The 22,917-nt window shown below is 44.2% G+C and overlaps 1 protein-coding gene across 4 annotated transcripts in view; it reads left to right on the forward strand.

Moving 5' to 3' along the window:
- The window catches only part of TENM1 (teneurin transmembrane protein 1), a 2,006,416-nt gene that overhangs the window by 1,955,937 nt on the left and 27,562 nt on the right, over nt 1–22,917 (forward strand). For all 4 annotated transcript variants that reach the window (XM_069612654.1, XM_069612656.1, XM_069612655.1 and 1 more), the window contains 3 exons: nt 2,116–2,412; nt 20,196–20,583; nt 21,568–22,788. In XM_069612654.1, coding sequence (XP_069468755.1) covers nt 2,116–2,412; nt 20,196–20,583; nt 21,568–22,788 — 1,906 coding nt within the window. The remainder of the gene's footprint in view (nt 1–2,115; nt 2,413–20,195; nt 20,584–21,567; nt 22,789–22,917) is intronic.

The raw sequence follows: 22,917 nt of genomic DNA on the forward strand, positions 1-22,917 counted from the left end.
GTCTTGAAAATGGCATAAGTCCATGGTTTTGTAAAAGCACAAAAGGTATACCTTAACAGGGTGAATTAACCGCCATTTCACCACATTGAGAAAAAGATAAGGAGGAACATCAAGGTTTCATAAAATCACTCCACGAAAAGCATGCAATATGTTTACCTGGCCCTGCTGGGGGCTCCAAAGTCCCCAACCTGTGTTGGAACAGTTGGAGCTCAGTTTTGGTACGCACCTACCTGAGAGCGATAGGATGCATGGTGCCCATCTATCACCATGGGCTGTTCCCATTAGCAGGACTTGCCAATCCTCAGCCAACGCCTAAGTCTGATTGTGGCAGGGAGAATAGAAGTTCCTTGGAATCCTCTGTGACTTCTCCAAATATCCTCCCTTGAGGGGTGAGGAGTGTTCACCAAGTAACTGCTGGCAGACATTTTGCACCTCTCCATCTGAACTGTTTGCGGCCCTCACTCAACCACAGCTGAAACATAGCACTGCACCCGGGATATTCTCTCATTTGCATGAGGAAAATCTCCAGGCAAATGTTGGATCATTCATCTCCTAATGCATGGATGCAAAGTCAGCGCCCGTGCAAATAACGGCAAGCATTGCTGCAACATCATATTTGCTGATCACTAACATGGCCCCAAATACTTTTCTATTGACGTTTTGTTCTGCACCTGGAACATCTTAATGTTGACTTTTGAACATACAGCCAGTGCCTCTGTTTTTCGTGTGGAGCCATATTGGCTAGATCCACATTTCAGTTACACACACATACTGCAGGCTCTTAAGTGGTCTCTGCAACCTGTGAGTCATAGGCATTCTGATGGAAGTGCTATTCATTGGAATCCAGGTTGGGCCATTTCATTGGCTGGAGATTTTCATTAACTTGGACAATTTATCAGATCCACCTGTGAGTGATGGTCGTCAACTAGAAACCAATGGTAGACAGTGATCTCAACGAATTGACAATAACAAATCACTTTTAATACGAATTAAAAGTGTGTATGGGGTAGGGTAAGGGACGAAAAGGGGTGGAGAGGGGTAATAAAGCTGGGGAAACAGGGGGTTAGGGAGGACTGCCCCAATTGAAAAACGAAACAAAATTCTATATTTTTTCGTCATTTTAAATCGGTTTTAAAGGTTTTCAGTATTTGTTGATTCGTTAGCATCACATGGAATCAAATCAACAGTCCATGATTGATCTCAGAACGTTTCCAGGTTTCCAAGGAGATCATCTTTTTTTTATTTTCAATCTTAAGGTCAAGTGTTTGTCAAAGGCCTGTAAAGCACTGTTCAAGTTGAGACTTAAAACATGTTGGGTATATAATATTTTGTTATGAACGAAATACCGTTTCTGTATAGGATAGTGGAAGAGAATGTGATAGAGCTTGGTATACTGTGCGGAGAATTTTAGATTTTTGTGATTCAGAGTGAAGTGGTTTCTCTCTATGAACTTGCACTCTGCAGAAAAAAAGGCACCTTTTGTATTTAAGCTCTGTTGCTAAAATGTTATGTCAGTGGTTAGACGTGAGCTGATGTCAGGCTCTGTGAGTGTCTAATCTCATCACCTCCATTGACGGATAAAGCAGAAGAGAGACGTGTGCTGCAATGCATTACTCAAGCCTCAGACTGAGAACTTCACCCAGGGACATCCTTTGGTAAATCAAATACACGAAGATCAAAGTCATGGAACAATCTCAATCCAACCCTGAGGAACTTCATGAATTTGGAGAGATCTCAGAAGGCTTCTGTTGAGGGTTTGACATGAGCGTTCATTTTGCTGTAGATGTTGTATATGGCGTCTCCTTCTTTTTAGGAGTGCTTTTAGAATGGAGCAAAGCATGTATTGTCTTTTTGTTGATAAGTTGCATTGCCCTTCTTTTGCAAGGATGTATTTACTAGATGCTCAGAGAACAGAAGCAGAATGTATATCGTTCCTAAATAATGACCAGATGCTAACATAACCAAAAGTTACGTGTGTATTGCCTGAAGGTCGGTTGAGGAGCTACCACAGCATAGATATCATAAACAGATTGCTGTACAAATTTAAGTAACATAAGTGTGCATGTGTGTATATCTATGTCTAAAATTGACCTGTGTTTTAATATTTCTGTTTAGGCTCACAACAGAAATTTACTGTCAATTGACTTTGATCACGTCACCAGAACAGGAAAGATCTACGATGATCATCGGAAATTTACTCTCCGCATTCTATACGATAAAATTGGACGTCCAATTCAGTGGTCACCGAGCAGCAAGTACCATGAGGTTAACGTAACGTATTCTCCCTCTGGCCTCGTGACCTATATCCAAAGAGGGACCTGGACGGAAAAAATGGAGTATGATGCGAATGGAAAGTTGGTTTCGAGATCGTGGGCAGATGGCAAAATTTGGAGCTACACATATTTAGAGAAGGTAAATGCAAAATAATTCTCATGGTTGACACACGCCTTTGGTTCAGTGAGGCGGATATGGCAAGCAATTTGGGAATAAAAAACAGACTATGTGCAGCAGTGGTAGTTCAGTGCTGCATGTTATTAGCACTAGGGTGCAATTTGCCTTAGGGCAAAGGCCTATTTCTTCAATGTATTTATGCACCACGGCAAGGTTTGCTGTGGGTGCTAATAAAGAATGGTATTTCGACTAGGTAAACTTTTTCCTGCTGCAAAAATGCATTTAAAGGCTATTGGCTATATTACAGGCCCTTTCTACCAGTGCTAGTACAATTATCAGGAGGGCAAATATGAGACTAGTGTCAAAACATATCATTTAAATGCATTTTTTCAGCAGTGCTGGGACTAGTTTCAGCATCGTCCTGGTGCAATAAAGGATGTGAAAGAATGTTTTTTTGTAGTATGACAATTTAAAATGTCTAACTGAATAAACTCATCGAATTTGAGACAAATTGGTTAGATAGCAATTGATTTTGATTTGATTTTGAGGAATTTATATCGCGCTCCTGACGGACCAAACCGTATAGTGGCACATCTGATAAAAGTATACATATCCAAATCTAAACATATAGATCCTAGAAGATCCATAATAAGTACATTCAGATCTTCTCTCCCAACACTAGATGATCCAAACTGTCACAAATGAGGGCTGGTTCTTAATCCCCTGGCCATGTTAAACCAGCAGGTAACAGTGACCCCCCTTTGCATCGCAGCAGGCTCCTAAGACCCCCTGGCTGCAAACCTGGCAGAAGGTGCAGTGCAGTACTAACAGAGTATTTTACCAGCCAGCCAACAGGCTGTCCTGACCGAGTAGGATCCTTCTGGCAGGAAAACCTACAGAGGACACCTATGATATGATATGATATGATAGGTTATTTATAACGCGCTTAATACCCATAGGTTTCGAAGCACAGATACAGGGAATTGAACATGTGTTGCTTCGTGTCGTCTTGCTTCCAAGGCGAGCACATTGTCCCTGAGCTATCCTCCCTGCAATCTGACAGAGCAGGCCACCCTGCCATCCCTGAGCTGGCAGGGAAGTCCCTGTACCCTCACTTTTTCAGTGGCTGTATGTGTGGGGGTGGGCTGTAAGATACCACACTCATACCTGGAAGGGAACGTCTCTTATGAGTCATAGACTCAGAAGAAATTGAGGCAGACAGGCTCCACAAATACTTGGCCCTCAATCCAGCCTCATTGACCACCTGATGGCACCCGGCTACCTGGTATGTAGATTGTGAAAGCTGCCAGCAAGTTCCTGGCAGAGGCAGGCCTCGCCAGTACATGAACTGGTCAGAAAACATATTGCGATCCCTGTTGCTCAAAAATGTGTGTTCTCACCTTCAAAGTAGGACTACAGCTTTCACATATATGATGCAAACACAGAATATTCGCAAAACTCTACTCATGCATTTGTAATGTATTTTATTTATTTATGTATGCACAGTTTTAAAGCGCACAGCAGCCCTAGGGCATCGATGATGCCTTGACTACAGAAAGTTCCTTATTCTGCTGTTAGAAAGTTTAAAGCTAAAATCGTTGATCCGTCCTTGAAAACCAGTTTTTATTATGTTCTTTTCTCAATGCACGCATAATAGGAAATATATGCAACATATATATATATATATATATATATGTTTTGGGTACATTTAGATTTTGCTTCTACTAATATTATTTTCTGAAAGCTGCTTCAATCCCACCTCCACGTGCTTCTGTTAGGAGCTCTTCGGGGGCAAAGGCAGCCTCCGCACTCTGCGGGAGCGGTGCAGTAGGATTTATCCACGCACGCAGATTTTCTATTTCTGACCATATTAATAATAACCCAGTCTGAGGGCAGGCGAAGCACGTCCCACTGCTATCATTGAAGCCTTAACATGGACCCTAGCCGTGTACCAAACAAGAACCAGAGAGAGCAGGGGAATACAATCACTCGGATTACAAATGGAACACGTGTGGGTGTATAATTGCAAGTCTTTGTTGGCATGCCACCAACACGCAGCTCACATTTCCGTACTGTTTACAGTCAAAGCTATATCAAGGCAGGTGGCCACTACGCCCATCTGTAATGCCGTATTGGCTGCTGGCACTGGGACCGCTTTGCCATTAGTACCCAGGACTTGTGTGGTCAGCATAGGAGTCACACATGAGAAAAGGCCCACGTCCTGCATATTCTCAAAGCAAGTGTGAGCTCATATTCAGGCAATGCACCAAACCAGTAAAATGTGCAACCACGCATGTTTGTTAAATTCACAATGTGTGTGTTTGTGCAAAGCAGACTCTGTGTAAGTAGCGACAATCCAATCGTGTGTCATCCCTGACTCACCAAGGATGCCTAGCCTTTACACAGTCTCTCTCTCTCACACACACCATGCACCATACACACGCTGACACTGATACCCTGAAATGTTTCTGCTTGTCCATGTTTTTCCCCCAATCGTGCATGTGCATATTACTTGCTGGCCAATTGTGGTGCAGCATGTATGGCCGGCATGAGCACAGCTTCACATGGCTTTTTCCAAATCATTACATAGAGCAATGTCAAACGCACGTACATACATGCATAAATATGGAACAGAATGGATACTTGAACAGTGCATTGAGACTGAAATAATAGTAAACGGCGCTATATAAAGGACAATGCAATACTTGATCTGAATGACGTTCTCTGTGGGTCGCATAGAAGCTCTGCTAACATGCCACTGCCCAGCCTGCTGCATAAGTGCTTGCATTACACGGACCCATAAGGAGGGAAGGAGGGGGCAAGGAAGCGCTAAGGGGCACAATGCAGATTGTGTCTTACCTCAGTGCAAGGACGAGATCCAGATTTGGGTGGAGAGAAGGTTCGACTATAGAGGCGTGCCCTCCTGTGCTGGTGGAGGCGCCGCGCGAGCACAGGAATGCAAGAGCAATGAAACGTGGGGAGAGATGGGAATTAGAGGGGACGACCAGTTCCACACCATGGGTAAAGAAGACACAGACTACATGATGAAAGGTGGGGTGTTGGCATGATAAAAACGGGAAGAGTGGTATGGACTGTTGGCATGCTGAAAATGGGAGTGGTGGTATGGGGTGTTGGCATGATGAAAATGGGAAGAGTCGTATTGTGGTATTAGCATGATGAAAATGGGAAGCGTGGTATGGGGTGTTGGCATGATGAAAATGAGAGGGTGGTATTGGAGTGTTGGCATGATGAAAATGGGAAGAGTGTTATGGGGTGTTGGCATGATGAAAATGGGAAGAGTGGTATTGGGGTGTTGGGTTACTGGGATAGGTTTACAACAATTCAAGACAACAGGGTCGCATAGTCCATTTCTCATGACATCATCACCTGAGTTCGATGGCCTACATTTTCAAGAATAACGATGTGCTCTTCCACGTTGTGCCGGTACATGCCACAGAGTTGCAAAAGGACTAGCATGAAAAAGACAAGACAACGCTCTAGTCCTGGGTGCCTCCAAGCAATGCCTACAAAGCTACCAAATTGTACAGAACAACGCGGTAAGAATTGTCAAGCTCAAAACTAAAACAGAACATATCAGCAACTCCAGAAGAGAGCTTCATTGGCTGAAAATCGAAGATAGGGTGCATTTCAAAACCTTAACCATCGTTCACAAATGCATCTACGGAAAGGCACCAACCTACATAAAAACTAGGATCAAACCATACGTTCCTAATAGAACACTGAGATCATCCCAACTTGTTAAAATTGCTACGTCACCTCACAAACTCAAAAGTGGCTTAGGTAGAGCCTTTCCAACCCTTGCAGCCAACCTTTGGAACAACCTACCAGACCACCTTAGACTGGAAACCAACTACTCGCGTTTTCGCAAACAGGTAAAAACCCATATCTTCAAATAAACGTCCATCACGGCATATGCCTCAGTTAGCTTAATTCTATGTCACTGTCCCGTCTGCTCTGTCTAATCACTATCTGTTCCGTCCGTTCTCGTGTCCTTGTTTCTGCGCCCGAGGCTCGCGAGCTACCGGCGCAATATAAATTTTAAATAAAAATAAAATAAAAATAAGGTAGCGCTCCATGCAAAATATGCATAGTTAGGAACGTGTCTGTTTTGTGAAATGTGCACTAAGGCCAATCAAATCTGCCCCAGGCATGGAACACAATCAATGTAGATTACCGTTGTTTTTGCTAACCGTGCATATTGTAACATTCAATTTGGTTTTCATAATGTCACATGAATTCAATAATCACAATGTATATGCATTGTGTGTCATTTCGACTCCTGAACAGTCAATGTGGCTGATTGGGTCTTCGTTTTTGGTGGTTGGACAAGCCATGTCAAGAGGTAACCTTGCGCAAATGCAAACGGCATGTGCCAACAGCCAGTTAAGTGATCAGCTGTTAGTTGGCAGGGGCAAGTCAGTGCAGATGTCTGTATATGGACTGCCCCCATTGTAGGCATAGGTGGGCGCCTGACGACGAGTGGACAGGGAGATGCCATGCTCCTCTGGCTATACCCACAGGGGGCGCCATCGTGCAGCGCCTGGGGGTGTCCGCCGCCCACACTAGCACAGCAGGCCTTTAGCAAGCACCTCGTGTCTCCCTCCACGGAATAGTGAAGCGCTTTCCTCAGACGCTCATGCAGGGGTGGACTGGGAAGCAAAAGAGGCCCTGGAAATAATTTTCAAAGTGGCCCCATGTTACACATTTTCAACAAGCCCAACCCTTTTCCTATGGGGAAAAGTTAAAATACCAAACAAAAGAGGCCCAAGGTGCAGAGGCCCAATGGGAAATCTCCAGAGTTCCCTATTAGCCAGTCCACCCCTGGCAGTAATTATTCCCACAGTGGTACTTCCCGATCCATCGAGACAGTAATGGCGCCCAGATTCTATGTTCCATGCTAAACAGGCCCAGCCAATCTTAACCGTAACCATTAATATATATGGACTCATCTGCGAACCTTGTCACACGGAATACAATAACGACTGCCTTCTCAAGGTTGATTCAGCTTATTTTTCATAGCATTATTGAGCTCCAAGACATGTTTTGATGAGCTATCACCGTCTGCATAGGCGCCAATGTGCATACAGAGCCATTTACATGTGGCTCGGAACAGCCAGGATCTTGATGCTGAATTAGAGGTAATACTGGCACTGGTGTGCAGGGGAACAGCGAGGTCAACTGTCGAGGCCCCCATTAGTTTTGTTTCGCCACCTCCCCACTGTGGATGCCTGCTCATGATTTTAAATTAAAACGCTACCCGGAGATGGATTGACATTTTCTTTGCAAAGATATGTGTTTTCTTGATGAAATCATATCATCGATAGGGGAAGCCGCCAGCGCTGCTATCATCTATTGCTTTTGTATTAGAAAGCACACAGCTGGGATCGATTCACCCGAGAAGCTGAGAGGCATAAACCAATGGCACGTGGACGCTCACATCTGTGCATCTGTGTCTTGTGAGTTGCAAGAGGGTCTCGCTGCATGCGCAGGGGACCGGTGGCCAGCCACCCGTGCATACCAACGCTTTAGGACCTGTTTTCGATGTATCACAGACCCCACTTGTCGGCAGAGGGCGGTGGCTGATGTCAGTCCCATCCATTTGGGACTCACTGAGTGAAGTTGCACTGGCACCCCGGAAATTGAACTTTTAAATATTCACCTCTCTTTCAATCATGGGCAGAGTGATGTTGGCCGGAGCAGGAGAAGACCTCTCACAGAATCGCACCTTCCCATGCGCCTGGTTTCAGGGAGTGGAGACCAGGCATAGGGAAAGTACTGCAGCTACTAGTAAATTTCCAGGCACAGGAAAGTAATGCAGCTACTGGTGAATTTCCAGGCACAGGGAAAGTACTGCAGCTACTGGTGAAATTCCAGGCACAGGAAAGTAATGCAGCTACTGGTGAATTTCCAGGCACGGGAAAAGTAATGAAGCTACTGGTGAATTTCCAAGCACGGGGAAAGTAATGCAACTACTGGTGAATTTCCAGGCACTGGCAAAGTAATGCAGCCACTGGTGAATTTCCAAGCACAGGGAAAGTAATGCAGCTACTGTGAATTTCCAAGCACGGGGAAAGTAATGCAACTACTGGTGAATTTCCAGGCACAGGCAAAGTAATGCAGCTACTGGTGAATTTCCAGGCACGGGAAAAGTAATGAAGCTACTGGTGAATTTCCAAGCACGGGGAAAGTAATGCAACTACTGGTGAATTTCCAGGCACTGGCAAAGTAATGCAGCCACTGGTGAATTTCCAAGCACAGGGAAAGTAATGCAGCTACTGTGAATTTCCAAGCACGGGGAAAGTAATGCAACTACTGGTGAATTTCCAGGCACAGGCAAAGTAATGCAGCTACTGGTGAATTTCCAGGCACGGGAAAAGTAATGAAGCTACTGGTGAATTTCCAAGCACGGGGAAAGTAATGCAACTACTGGTGAATTTCCAGGCACTGGTAAAGTAATGCAGCTACTGGTGAATTCCCAGGCACAGGGAAAGTAATACAGCCACTGGTGTATTTACAAGCACGGGGAAAGTAATGCAGCTACGGGTGAATTTCTAGGCACAGGGAAAGTAATACAGCTACTGGTGTATTTCCAAGCATGGGGAAAGTAATGCAGTTACTGGTGAATTTCCAGGCACAGGGAAAGTAATGCAGCTACTGGTGAATTTCCAGCCAGGCATAGAGGAAAGTAATACAGCTACTGGTGAATTTCTAGGCATGGGAAAAGTAATGCAGCTACTGGTGAATATCCAGGCACAGGGAAAGTAATGCAGCTACTGTTGAATTTCCAGGCACAGGGAAAGTAATGCAGCTACTGGTGAATTTCCAGGCATGGGGGAAGTAATGCAGCTACTGTTGAATTTCCAGGCACGGGGAAAGTAATGCAGCTACTGGTGAATTTACTGGCAAAATAATGCAGCTACTGATCAATTTCCAGGCACGGGGAAAGTAATGCAGCTACTGGTGAATTTATTTTCAGGCACAGACAAAGCAATGCAGCTACTGGTGAATTTCCAGGCACAAACAAAGTAATGCAGCTACTGGTGAATTTCCAGGCACAGAGAAAGTAATGCAGCTACTGGTGTATTTGATAGCATACCACTCTGTGAAACATGAGTGTGCTTACAACTGAGCCAGAACCTCACCATCACACCTCTGCTTGCATTTGGTAGGAGGAAAGCATGAAGGCAGTGCATCCGTGTGTGCACGGTGTGCACACTTTCATTGGTGACCTAGCACTGTCACACAATGCATGTGTTTTCTCCACTGCATGCGCCCGCTGCACAAACCAAGGCAGAATTCATGTTTGAGTGTTGCCTCAAGTGTACATTATTTCAGAACACTTCTAATCAATACCATTATTATTATGAAAGACAAGTTTAGAGCACTTATAAGAAAACCATCTTAAAACAGATGGAGAGGAAGTGCGTGCTACTAATGACGCGTCAACTGGGTGAAAGATAAAGATTGAAATGATCATCAATGAACACGTGAAGTAAAGTTGATACTTTTCACTGCAAGTCCTACTGTGGGAATGCCACCAGCTCCTGCACATCTTCTTCAACGTCTTCTATTCTTCTTGGAATTTGATGTGCCACTCCAATACCACATTGTCCTAGTACCCTTGCCCTAGTTTATACAGCACGGGGGGATATATGTGATTGGACAGTGAGAGAAACGTTAAGGACAGATCGTGGCATACAGACCGTGGGCATCTCTCAGAATGTACTTTGCAGCTACACTGAAGGACAACCTGCTTGCAATACAATGCAGCGGCATGGGAAGTGGCCTTGCAGCGTGCAGCAGTAGTCTTAGAGGGGCAGCGACTCGCGATCACGCTATCACGCCCCCCAGCTCCTGTCCTTCGAGCAGACGCGGGTGCAGGTCGGCCCTGAGAGCGATGAGCGGAGCGTCAGCCATCAGAGGAAGGAGGAAGAAGGAGAGTCATAGCTACGTGGCTCCCGAGCACTCCAACAGCACAGTGGTGTTTTAGAGATGCCACAGTCCCTCAGTGCTTTTGGGTGAATTTGGGACCCGGCAATTGCAGCGACGAGACACACACCGAGGGAGCTGGAGCCCCACCCTCAAGCACCCCCCCCCCCTCAAGTACCGAGACATCGTACCAGACATTACCTATTGCCACAGCTGCAACAGCTGTGTCTCTGCCCCAGTGGTGGAACTGTACCAAAAAAAAAGGAGTGGAACTGTTACCTGGACGGAGAACAAAGTGCAACACATTTTTCAAGGGTTGCAGCCATGCTGCTTGACAGCGAGTTGCTATGAAACAGATTTCAGTTTAGCTGTAACTTCTATTGGCTGGTAAAGTGGAGAAATATGATTTGCCTTCATAAAAACACTTCTGGAATGGTGAAAATGGTTGCAAAAGTAGTGGAACTCTGGTCCCGACCGTTCCCGCTCACTTCGACCACTGCTCTGCCCTGTTGACAACTTCTGCCAGTGTTTGTGGTATCACAAACCCTGAGGAGGTCCCTGCATCCCCTTTAGGTGACGATAGGGGCAGTGGGAGAAAGGTGCTGCCTTAAAGGTGTTGGAGCACCCATATCCCCTGTGCACACACAATATATCCCGCTCACTGATTGTCCTAGGAGCATTGTACAATGCCTAGGGTGTGGGTCTGGCCTACGGCAACTGGGTGAGCATGTCATCTACTAAGCGACTCTCAGGTGCTCCAAAGACAAATACATGAATACGAGAAGTCATGACCAAAGGCTACAGAGAATGCAATGCTAGATTCAGCCTCACCACCCTTCCCAAACCTACATTCAGATCAGGGAACTGTAATTCTTCTATAGATTATATACTTTTAAAAGTGAACAGTTGGAAAATGATAATCGATTTCAAGGTCATCCGGCGTACCGAAAAACGACCGTAACCCCTTATGCCTATCACTGCTGCCCCCGCAAGTCAGAATGAATAGGCAGAATACTTTTTATGATAACATCGAGGGGAACCGGGAACGGGTAAAGGTACCATAGCAAGTGTTGGTTAATAAAAACCAAATCGGTCGAATGTTTGTAGTACTAACCCCTATCCACGAAGTCCTCATTTATGATTTAGGTCAGCTCTCAATAAAACACTTTTGGGAACAAGTTGTCTCAGCGTTCTCCCCACTATTGACAAAGCCTCTTACTCTGACAGGGAGGAATCACTTACAGTAAGGGAGGTGGTTTAGCCTGGAGTGTCACACTATGAAATCCAAATGATTGACAATCCTGAAAGCAAAGGAGCAAAGAGACACTCAGGAAGTAAGGGGAATAAGGAATGAATATAAGGGACTATTGATACATCAAAAAAGCTGCATACGGACAAAATAAATGGGATGAGCTGAAATTAGTGACCGAAACTAAAAACATTAGAGCTATCTGGAATTTAGTCTCCACTCATCCTACCATGCCCTCCTTGTCTATTGTAACACCATCTCATAGAATGCTGGGCATAATAACCTTAGCACAATCTACCAAGGCCTGGTAGTTAAACCACAGAATAGAGAGAGGGGCACCCCATGGTGGAATGTTTACTGTCCAAGTATATGTTGGACATATGCTGCCCTCAAGCCCAGGGTCTGTATCCCTCCAGCCCTGAGCTCTCTCCACTGGCTCTGGTGGCTGCAAGGATCAAGTTTAAGACCCTCTGCATCATCCACAAGGCTTTCTGGTGGCAGAGCCCGCACTACATTCAACACTCTCTTCCTAAGTAATTTCCTTCTCGTGCCCTTTTCATGCTGCCTCCAACCCTCTGAGGGTCAGACACTTCTCCAGGCAGAGAATAAGTGGTAGGTCACTTTCCTCTGCAGGTGCCCCCCTCTAGAACGGCCTCCCAGACCCTCTCACACTTGAGCCAGACCACCTGAAGTTTCGGAAGCAACTTAAAACCTTCCTTTTCTCCTCTGCTTTCTCTTCCTCCCTCCCCTGCTGACCTACCTGGCTGGTGTGCCGACTGGTTGCTTGTTTACCCTCAGAGTCTCACTGTGTACCTGGCTTCTCTTTATCCGTCTCCCCAGCACTGCCTCTGGATCTGTCATGCACTAGGGGCTGTAACTGTAACCTCTACAGTCCCCCACCTCCTTGCACTTACCCAGAGACACATTGTCCTTGCTGCACTTATTCAGAGTATATTGCACTGCCCCCCTGCACTTCCCTCGTTCCTGTTCCCCTGCACTGTGTGTTACCGCACTTACAAGATCTGAATGACACAAGACCTAGTAAGATTGCTTGTCTTGTCCTCTCTCTATACCCTCCCTTGTCATGCATAGAAACACATTGGTACAGGCACGTTACAAATGACATATCATATATCATGTTACAGGCTCATCCTGCTCCCCCATGACCCCATGTGCACTCAGACACAATTAATACACAGGAGACCAGTAGTAGAGAGAAATGGCATGTAATGCAAACAGACCTTCTCATGGGAGGGCTGCTCACTGCTCTACTCCTCCTCCCTCCTCCAGCCTTGGCTCATCCTTATATACAAATGAAGTGGCAACATCCATTCTCCAATTCCACCCATGAAACAGCATGTATGCTAACAAACGTGTCCATGGAAGAGATAAGGGAGCGTATTGCCGCATTTGCAAAATGCTTTCTCTCTCATATCTGTGAGGAAGCCTCTGGCCTTGGGGAAGTGTCATCAGCTGTGTACTCCTCAGGAGGGGCTGCCTGAGGTGTAACACGCATTCCACAGCGTTGCAGCCTTGCTTGGTAGAGCTGTAAAGCTGTATCCTAGTCTTATCACATCAGAGGAACCTCAGAAGGAATCAAAACGAAAATGCAATATCAGGGTTGGTAACAACATATCCGTCACAGAGGTGTAAGAGGCAATTCTGGCCCAAAAAAGAAACAAATCCCCGGGTCCGGGTGCAATACCGGCAGACCTTTTCCTTGCTGGATTAATAGTATGGGGCCCCTTTCTTTGGCAAATGTTTACTAGCATCCAGACCAGCCAAATCTCATCCCGAACATGGAGAGGAGCGATAATAGTTCCAATATTCAAAAAAGAGGATAAGGTGACACGCACAATTACTGGCTGATCTCCCAAATGTATTCTATTTCAAAGATCTACATTAAAATATTATTGAAGAAACTGGAGGAGTGCAAGTGCCACTATGAAGTCCTGACCGACTTACAAGCAGGCTTTAAACCGGGCATTGGCCAACTCGATAAGGTCTTCAGGCTAACCCTCCTCTCTGATAAGTACAGAAAGCTCAGGAACCAAAGTCTGTATTTGGTTTTCATAGATGTGGGTATGGCTTTTGACTCAATTCCAAAAGAGCAATTATGGATGTACTTATTTCAATCGGGTATTTCAATAAACCTTTTAGCCACAGTATGCAGTCTGTACGCTGGCACATATGCCCAGGTGTGTCTGGACAAGTGTGGAGGCTTCACAAAGCCCTTTCCGGTGGACAGAGGCATAAGGTAGGGCTGCAATGTAGCCCCTACCCTTTTTAGACTCTATATAAATAAAATAGAAGTAGAATTAGAAAAACTAGATATGGATGCTCCTTTCTTGTGAAGGAAAGAAATGGGAATCCTACTGTACGCTGACAATAAAATATTGATCATTAGTACCCGGCGAGGGCACAATCAGAATGAAGGAGCCATTCTGATTGGCCCTTGCGGAGTCCTTACCAGACTGGGAATCCCTCTGTTGGGATTCCACGGCCTTTGTCCGCGGCAGGGGGCGTGGCCTCCCCTCAGCCAATGAGGAGGCTCGACGTGGGGCCATCCCCGCTCCAAGCCTCCCCAAGGCTGAGAGGCTACCTTCGCCCCCTGCCAAGGACAGAGGTAAGGCTTTTTTTCCCCTTCCCTGCCTCCTCCCACCTCCCTGCCGTCCCCACCCCACTTACCTTCTATGCCTTGGTCCCCGGCAGGGGACAATGGAAGCCTCCATCCGTGTGAAGACTCGGAGTGGGGCCATCCCCGCTCCGAGCCTCCACCAGGTACGTTTTTTATTTTTTTTTCTTATTTTTTCCCTTTCACCTCCCTTCCGCCCTCCCAACCCCACTTACCTTCTTTTTGTTCGGGAGCAGATGCGCTGGAAACGCTTCTGTTTCCAGCGTGTCCACTCCCGATGGCCGCCATGGAAAGGGAAAACGGACACCGTTTTCCCTTTCCATGATGGCCATTTTCTTTGACGTCTTTTTTTTTCCCGAAACGCCTTCAGCGTTTCGGGAAAAAAATAAAGCTTTTATTGCCCCGGTCACACAGTTTTTTGGGGCCACAGTACTAATAGCTATATGCCCCTTGCGGCAGGGGGCATTACCGACTCTGGTAATGCCCCAGGGCCTGAGTCGGTAATGCCCCCGCCGCTCGGGGCATATTGCTTAAGTAAAACATGGATGGGAATCCAAAAGGCACTGAATTAGTTTGCAGCCCTGGCCCGGAGTTTGGGACTCGTAATCAATCTTTCATAGACCAATCTTTTGGTACAGTCAAAATAGTCTGAGAAATCTATCCGTCCAGTCCTCCTGGGAAATTTTGAGGTTAAGGGGTGGACTTCTATGATTACCTAGGAGTCAGAGAAAGAGGCGGATGGGGGAAACAGGTTGATAAGTCGATACTCAATTTTGCAAGACAAGGGGGGGCTTTTCAATGCTTTTTGACACACAATGGCGGGAAAGCAACTCTCCAAAGCTCGGCGATGTTAAGTCCATGTGCCAATTAATCTGCCTGATATGGATCTGAGTTATGGGGATACTCAAACCTTAGGAAGTTGGAGCAAAAAGAGATAGGTATTATAAAGAACATAGTCTCTCTGCCAATGATCACACCGTTGATTACCCAACAACTTGAGTTAGGGATTGACGGCGTTGTATATTATATGAAACTGAAGCCCCTCTTGTACCTGCACAAGATAATGACAACGGCACTCGTATGCAGTTATAAATCAGCATTGGTGGATGTCATTGCCCAAAATGGGGCAAAAATCCTCCCTTGGGTCGGTTATGTTCCTGACGTAAGTGTGAATTTGGAGTTATCTTCAATCTCCTCCCTGTTAAGCTCAGAGAATCCAGTCTCTAAGGCAGACACGTGATCGAAATACAAAGGTTGGTACTACCAGAAGAAGGTTGTATTGATAGTCCCCACCAGCATAACAGGGAAGTATCTTTTGCTGAAATTCCACTTTGGTCCTGAAAAGTACCAAAAGTCCCTTGAGCACAAGGACCCGAAAATCTTGCATTTAAAGGATAAAGTTGGGGTTCTGCCATTGACAGCTCTCACAGGTAATTAAGGTAGGGGTGGCACACCCTCATGTAAGTTCTTTCAAACAGGGTTAGACGACTTAAAACATCTGTTCATATTTTGCCCGGTATACAGTAGCTTGCGGTGCAGATGGCTTTTCACAATGTACACAAAAAAGTGTTGCGACTACCAGTGAGGCTTTGGATATTTTTCTGATAGCTCAGGGCGACTAGGAACTCTGGGACCAGTCTCACGTTTTGAAGAAAGTTTGGTGCTTTAGAAGGACATGTATATGGTAAGCGTGCTTTGACATGCTAAATTGACAAATATTATGAGTTTTTAAATTGAGTTTTAAAATCTGATACTGCTAAACAGAAGTTGATCTGTTTTAGATTACTGCTGTGATTTCTGTACACATTTTATATTATGATACTGGGGTGGTTTTTCCTTTTTATGTTTTATGTCGATGTTATGTTTTGAATACCGAAATAAATTGTGTTTACTACTAAGTCACTTTCTGAAAATGAGGGCATGGATCAGATAGGCAGAAGATGATTCTAGGAAGATGATGTCAGAGGGCACCCCCTTTCGCGTGGGAATGAAGTTAGTGATATGCCACCTAAAGACCAGGTGGCAGCGCATTGTGAACAAATGTGACAAAAAGGATATTGGGGTGGAGTATGATAGCGAAAGAGGGACCATTATCAAATGAAAGGCAAAACTTAGAAATTCATGTCCAGGCAAACATGAATGTCAGGAAATTGAAAGATGGCAGTGGTTTAGAGGTACAATACACATGCTTTAGAAGGAATTAAGGATGTGTAGACAGGAAAATGACTCGCTATATAGAGGAAAGAATAAAAGCAACATGGGTGAGGATGAAATGTCAACCACGTGGACTCTCAAATGGTTCATTCTTGTAGGGCAGTATCCAAGGCCATTATCTAAGAACAGTAATTCAACCATGCACACTGCTGTACACAATCGATTTGTTTTATGTGTAAGTCGTAGGTGTGAATGCCATCCTATCATTACTTTTAAATGCCAGCAGAGGCGTTGCTGGGGGGGGGTGAGGGGGCTATAGCCCCGGCTCTTTTGGTTGTAGCCCCGGATAGAAGTTTAGGGGTTACAACCAAAAAGGCTAGCTAGCCAACTGTCCTGACAGTCCCAAAATTAGCATGGCCCCGGATCTTTTCCAGACCTAGCACCGCCATGCCAGTATTTATTAACAGTAGGGGCGAGCGTTGAACCGCAGGAGAGTAAAGCTAGAATGGCTAATCCAGTCTATGGGTCAAATTTACAAAAGCGTTTTACAATGGGAAAATCCCATTGAAAATGTGTACTACTTTAGGAAGATTGTACTCTGCCTGGTTCCTTATTGCAGACACTTTGCTCCGGGGCAGCAAGTGACCCTGTGCAAAGTATTTGCAATATTTTTTCAGTGCATGTTTCTGCAGGAGAATGGTAGCCGTGGTTTTGGTGCCTTGTCCTGTTAGCAGTAAAGCAAGTATTTTATTGCGCTTGTTAAAAGATGCATTGAAAGAATATATATTTGCCCTAGTACAATTATGGGGACAGGACTATTACCTTCGAAAATGGAACCTGCATTGTTGCAACGTTTCTATAATATGGCCTCATGTGAAAACCCGCACTTCCCAGAGATAACCTCTGCTAGAAGCAGCCACTTCCACCAGGATTGTAGAAGTTGAAGTCAAATTAAAACCCATTTGAGTGAGGAATAGAACTTATTAAGCACGGTTAAAGTGCTTAACTTGACAAATGTATTTCTTATATATGGAGTAACGTTATAAGCATATGGCAAGTTCATAAGGAGTTCCATGACCAAACAGAAGAACAAGGAAAAAGGCCAGGTTTCTTTATAAGGTCACGGAACTCGAGATGACTTGCAATATCCTATTCACGCATGCTAGGAGGTATTCTTTTCCTTAGCCACTAGATCAATCCAATATGAGAGATCTTCCTTTTGCTGATCCATATAATCAACGTGGAATTTAAAAAAAAAGGTAATTTGGCAACACATGGCTGTAAAGTGGCACAGCAAACTATTTTACAACCAAGTTATTTGAAGAGTGTCACAGTTTCGCTTAGGTACCACAGAGACAGCTGCAATTCTGTTCTGCACTGGCTCAAGCAGCAGGCATTGTCACATCACAACTGAAGTGTAATAACTGATTACAGAGCCGTTGTGATGTCATTTTCTTATTACAGGTCAGTTGCGATGTCACAACTCGCCTGTAATAAGAAAATAATTTCCAAGTGTTTATACCGATTTTGCAGGCTGCCATCTATTATAAATAGAAGTATGTTGTCTATAGTTCCCTATACCATCCTCGGTTTAAAAGGAACGCCAACGTCGTTGTAATCGTCGGCCTTCTCTTTTTACGTCCAAGCGTGATCCAGTGCTTATGTATCTGTCATGTAGGTTTAGTATGTTGCCACTTATTAGGGGCTTAATGTTCCATACATCCAGAAACTTTATCATTAAACAGTAAGTAGGTCATCTCAGGACTGCAAGGAAACACACAAAAAATAAACAGAATAAAGCGGCTCAAAATAGGAATGGATAATAGAGTCATATTCACAAGAAAATATAAACACAACATTGGGATTCCCTGGGGACTTTAAACGTCTTACCAGAGATACAAACACAAGTAATTAAATCATGATCCAACCAACGCACTGGTGAAATAGTTAGTTCATCAAGTCAACCTTTACAATCTAGGCCCCGATCTAAAGGATGTTCAGATGTCTGTGTTAAACAATGTCTAACCCTAAAAGGTCCTGTACAAAGGATTTACAAAGTCCTAGACCATTGATACACCTTTGTACTCCAGGTGAAGATTAAAATCTCAAAGAAATAATCAATTTAGCAAAAAGCATTGAAGGGTTCTTCACGAGGAGCTTGGAACTGAGATGAATAAGATATCATGCATAGGTGGAGAATAAAGAATGGTTACCGTATTCAACAAATCCGCACCTGTATTTACTTTTAGGATTAATGCTGAATCCATGAAAATTGCTGTGTTTCCACCACTGCGCCCCTTACAGCGTTAGAAGTGAAAAGGGCAATCTGCATCGTTGTTTACAGAACAAATTTTGCAAAATCCTGTGAACCCTAAGGGTAGTAGTTCGTTCAAGATGATAGGACATCGCTAAGAGAACCAGGTTTCCGCGACTGCAAGTACATTCAAGCCTTCATCATGGAGAGTAAGCCATGTAGGGTTTAACATTTTTTGACTGCTGACCTGACATTAAAAGTCCCTCGGGAGCCTTAGCAGTGTCATTTTCACCCCTAGCCTTTCTCTTAGTAACAACTATTTGCCCCTAAAACCAAGGTGCCTGTCTGAGGGGCATCAGTACCCATATTACCAGTACGAGCACTCATCTGTTGTTTACATTAGATACCTACTGCTGCTCAAAACCAATAAAAAATCTTTAACTATCTCAAAAAGGCTAAAAAAAGGCACAGTAACAGACTCTTATTTTGTCCTTAATAACCCTTTGAGAAATGCCCGGGGGTTGCCCTGCTAGGCGCATCTACGCAAAACAGCTCATCACCTCATAGGTCAGTCGACCAGAACTCTAGAACAATCCTCCCGTCGGTGATGTCAGAGGGTAGGATAGCTGGTACTGTAGGGGTAATGTTGCAAGAGTTTGAAAGAGGGCAAGGCTGAGATGTCCTTCAAGGTAAATGAAGCTACTGCCTTCAACACCACCACCGAGAGGCAGACCTATTAACCAAATGCCAACTCTTAATATCAAGGGTCCAGGGCCAGCATATATAAGTAGGATACTTGTGATCACATGAATGCTCATGTGACCAGGACCGGAGAACAGTATTGGCCATGCCATATCTGTTCCAAATAGCGAGCAGCTGATGTGTCCTCCATGTTAGTTAGGGCTGCTGCCCCCAGTGAAGCCACCCAGAGGATGATATTTCTTCCAAACCCCACCTGTTCATGTGTTCTTGATTGCAAATTGAGTTCCCCTAAACCCTAGCTGGTGATTGTGAAGTTAACGCTTTTGCTCCAAATAAGCTGACATTGTCTTGTGACGTCGATACACAGGATTTTTCTAGGGTAGAGTCAATTTGAAATCAGGCTGTTTTTTAGGTAGGGATCATTTTTGTTTTTTTTATAGGAGTGTTGATACAATGTTTAAGGGTGCTCAAGTGATTCCCATTGGTGGGACATGCTTCAAATCAAATTAGCCAATTGCCCCCTTTCAATTTCTGCCACCACCAACCACAGTGGCACACATTCCATGTTACAGGACGAGTCTCGCAGCCTGTTCTAATATTTCAAACTGCAGATCCTACAGCGCAAAAGGCATCAAGGGATGTTTGTCCAAGGGTCCCACTTTTGCTAATACAGTCACCATGTTGAATCACTTTAGCCCTGAAATGTTTTTGGGGGGAAAAGCATAAGGCAACCATATTTCCAAAGAACTTGATTGAAAGAAGACACAAGAATGAATACATTGTTTGAACACTGGGATCATTCACCACGTATAGACTAGAGGGAGCACATGATCTAACCTCTGCTTTTTCCTTTTTTTCAGTCTGTCAATCTTCTGCTGCACAGTCAACGCCGGTACATCTTTGAGTATGATCATTCAGACTTCCTGAGTTCTGTGACTATGCCGAACATGATGCGCCATAGCTTGCAGACAATGTTGTCTGTCGGCTATTATCGAAATGTATACAGCCCGCCGGACAGCACTGCGTCCTTCATTCAGGATTTCAGCGGAGATGGCCGATTGCTTCAAACACTCTACCTTGGGACAGGACGCAGGGTCCTTTATAAGTATACCAAGCAGTCCCGATTGTCGGAAATCCTGTATGACACTACCCAAGTCACGTATACATACGAGGAATCATCTGGAATTATAAAAACCATACATTTAATGTATGATGGATTTACATGTACCATCAGATACAGGCAAACAGGTTTGTTGTGAGCTAACACTTTTTAATCATTGAGCTATGTAAATAACTAGAAGAATGTGAAATGTCAGTGTCGTTTTTCCATTGAAATCTTATGCTTAGGATTCAAATAAGTAAATATAGGAGGCAAATAAGTACTGTATGTACTATATGAGTACTGCATAGGGGAATACAACTAGACAAGAATCAGTAAAGGGAGCAAAACATGAGGGGGAGAAGAGGGTATGCAGAAGATGTTCATTTTGACAATAAAATGGAATAAAACAATTTGTCAAAAATAGAACACAACAGGTCCTCCAAATGATGCCATTTTGGGCAATTCATCAACATTTGATTTCCGACATAATGGCAAACAGGGGATCATCCAGGTTCCTTTGTATGTGAAGGTCAGTGGGCTGAAGTCACTTTGCAGCACATCAATTAAACAAGTCGCCCACACACAGTAATTATTCTTAACATGCAATTTGGCTGGCACTGCTATAATTCACACACCTGTAGTCTGAATAGTTATTTGTGGATTGGAATATGTAAACAGGTACAGGACTGGCTTCACCTGCTGCTATTGTAACATTATTACAATTAAAAGTGTAGCTGGAAAGAGAAAACGGTTTGTTACAAAACTACATATTGTGGCAAATGTTGTTAACTATATAAGACATGCATAGCAAATAAAGTAACACAATTCCACTGCTGACATCAGCGCGGGGGCAATGCTGTATTAACTTGCCGAGAAACAATTGTTTTGTGCCTAGAAACACCTGTGTGCAGGCGCCTTATAAATGACTTGTATCATATCATTAAGCACTAGATGGAAGTCTCTCTGAAAATATGGGACTGATTTAAGAGTACAAAATTCTATAATTTTGTTGCATAAATTGGTGTGTCTTAATCTTTCTCTGCAGTTGGTTGTGGAAACATTTAATGTGAAATTTTTTAATGATGCATCATTTATCCAGATTCATGAACTTTTCATGTTCCATTTAACAGGGCCTCTTGTTGGTCGCCAGATCTTCAGATTCAGTGAAGAAGGTCTTGTAAATGCCAGGTTTGACTACAGCTATAACAATTTCCGCGTGACCAGTATGCAGGCCATGATTAACGAGACGCCACTCCCCATTGACCTATATCGTTATGTTGATGTCTCCGGGAGGACCGAACAATTTGGAAAATTCAGTGTCATCAATTTTGACCTCAATCAAGTTATAACCACTACTATGATGAAGCATACAAAGATTTTCAATTCCAATGGACAGGTTATTGAAGTACAGTATGAAATTCTGAAAGCCATTGCCTATTGGATGACTATTCAGTATGATGCCATGGGCCGTATGATAATATGTGATATACGGGTGGGTGTTGAAGCGAATATAACACGCTACTTCTATGAATATGATGCTGATGGCCAACTTCAAGCTGTCTCAGTCAATGATAAGCCTCAGTGGCGGTACAGTTACGACCTAAATGGAAACATTAACTTGCTGAGCCATGGGAATAGCGCTCGCCTCACTCCTCTCAGGTATGACCTTGGAGATCGAATCACTAGACTTGGTGAAATTCAGTACAAGATGGACGAGGATGGATTTCTAAGGCAAAGGGGCAATGATATTTTTGAATATAATTCAAACGGTCTTCTAAACAGGGCATATAACAAAATCGTGGGTTGGAATGTGCAGTACCGGTATGATGGACTTGGGCGGAGAGTTGCAAGCAAATCAAATCAAGGACTACACTTACAGTTTTTCTATGCTGACCTTGCTAACCCAATCAGAATTACTCACTTGTATAACCACACAAGCTCAGAGATAACATCATTGTATTATGATCTTCAAGGACATCTTATTGCCATGGAATTGAGCAATTTGGAAGAATATTATATTGCCTGTGACAATACTGGAACTCCACTAGCTGTGTTTAGCAGTCGTGGTCAAGTGGTTAAGGAAATTCTCTACACACCTTATGGCGATATCTACCAGGACACAAACAGAGATTTCCAAGTAATCATTGGCTTCTATGGTGGACTATATGATTCTCTAACTAAATTAGTTCATCTTGGTCAACGGGATTACGATGTTGTTGCTGGGCGCTGGGCAACACCGAATCACCAAATCTGGGACAAATTGAACTCTAACCCCAAACCTTTTAATATCTACTCATTTGAAAACAACTACCCAGTAGGCAAAATCCAAGATGTTGCTCAGTACACTACAGGTAAAAATTTACTGTTTAAATATGGCTACTATTAATAAGTTGACAACATATCTTGTACTGGAGCACACTTGTGTTTAAGGAGCACACAATGGGCCTCATTACGACCCAGGCGGTAAGTTATCGCCTGGG

This window comes from Ambystoma mexicanum, chromosome 5p, assembly GCF_040938575.1.
Source record: "Ambystoma mexicanum isolate Mex_15411 chromosome 5p, UKY_AmexF1_1, whole genome shotgun sequence".
NCBI lineage: Eukaryota > Metazoa > Chordata > Amphibia > Caudata > Ambystomatidae > Ambystoma > Ambystoma mexicanum.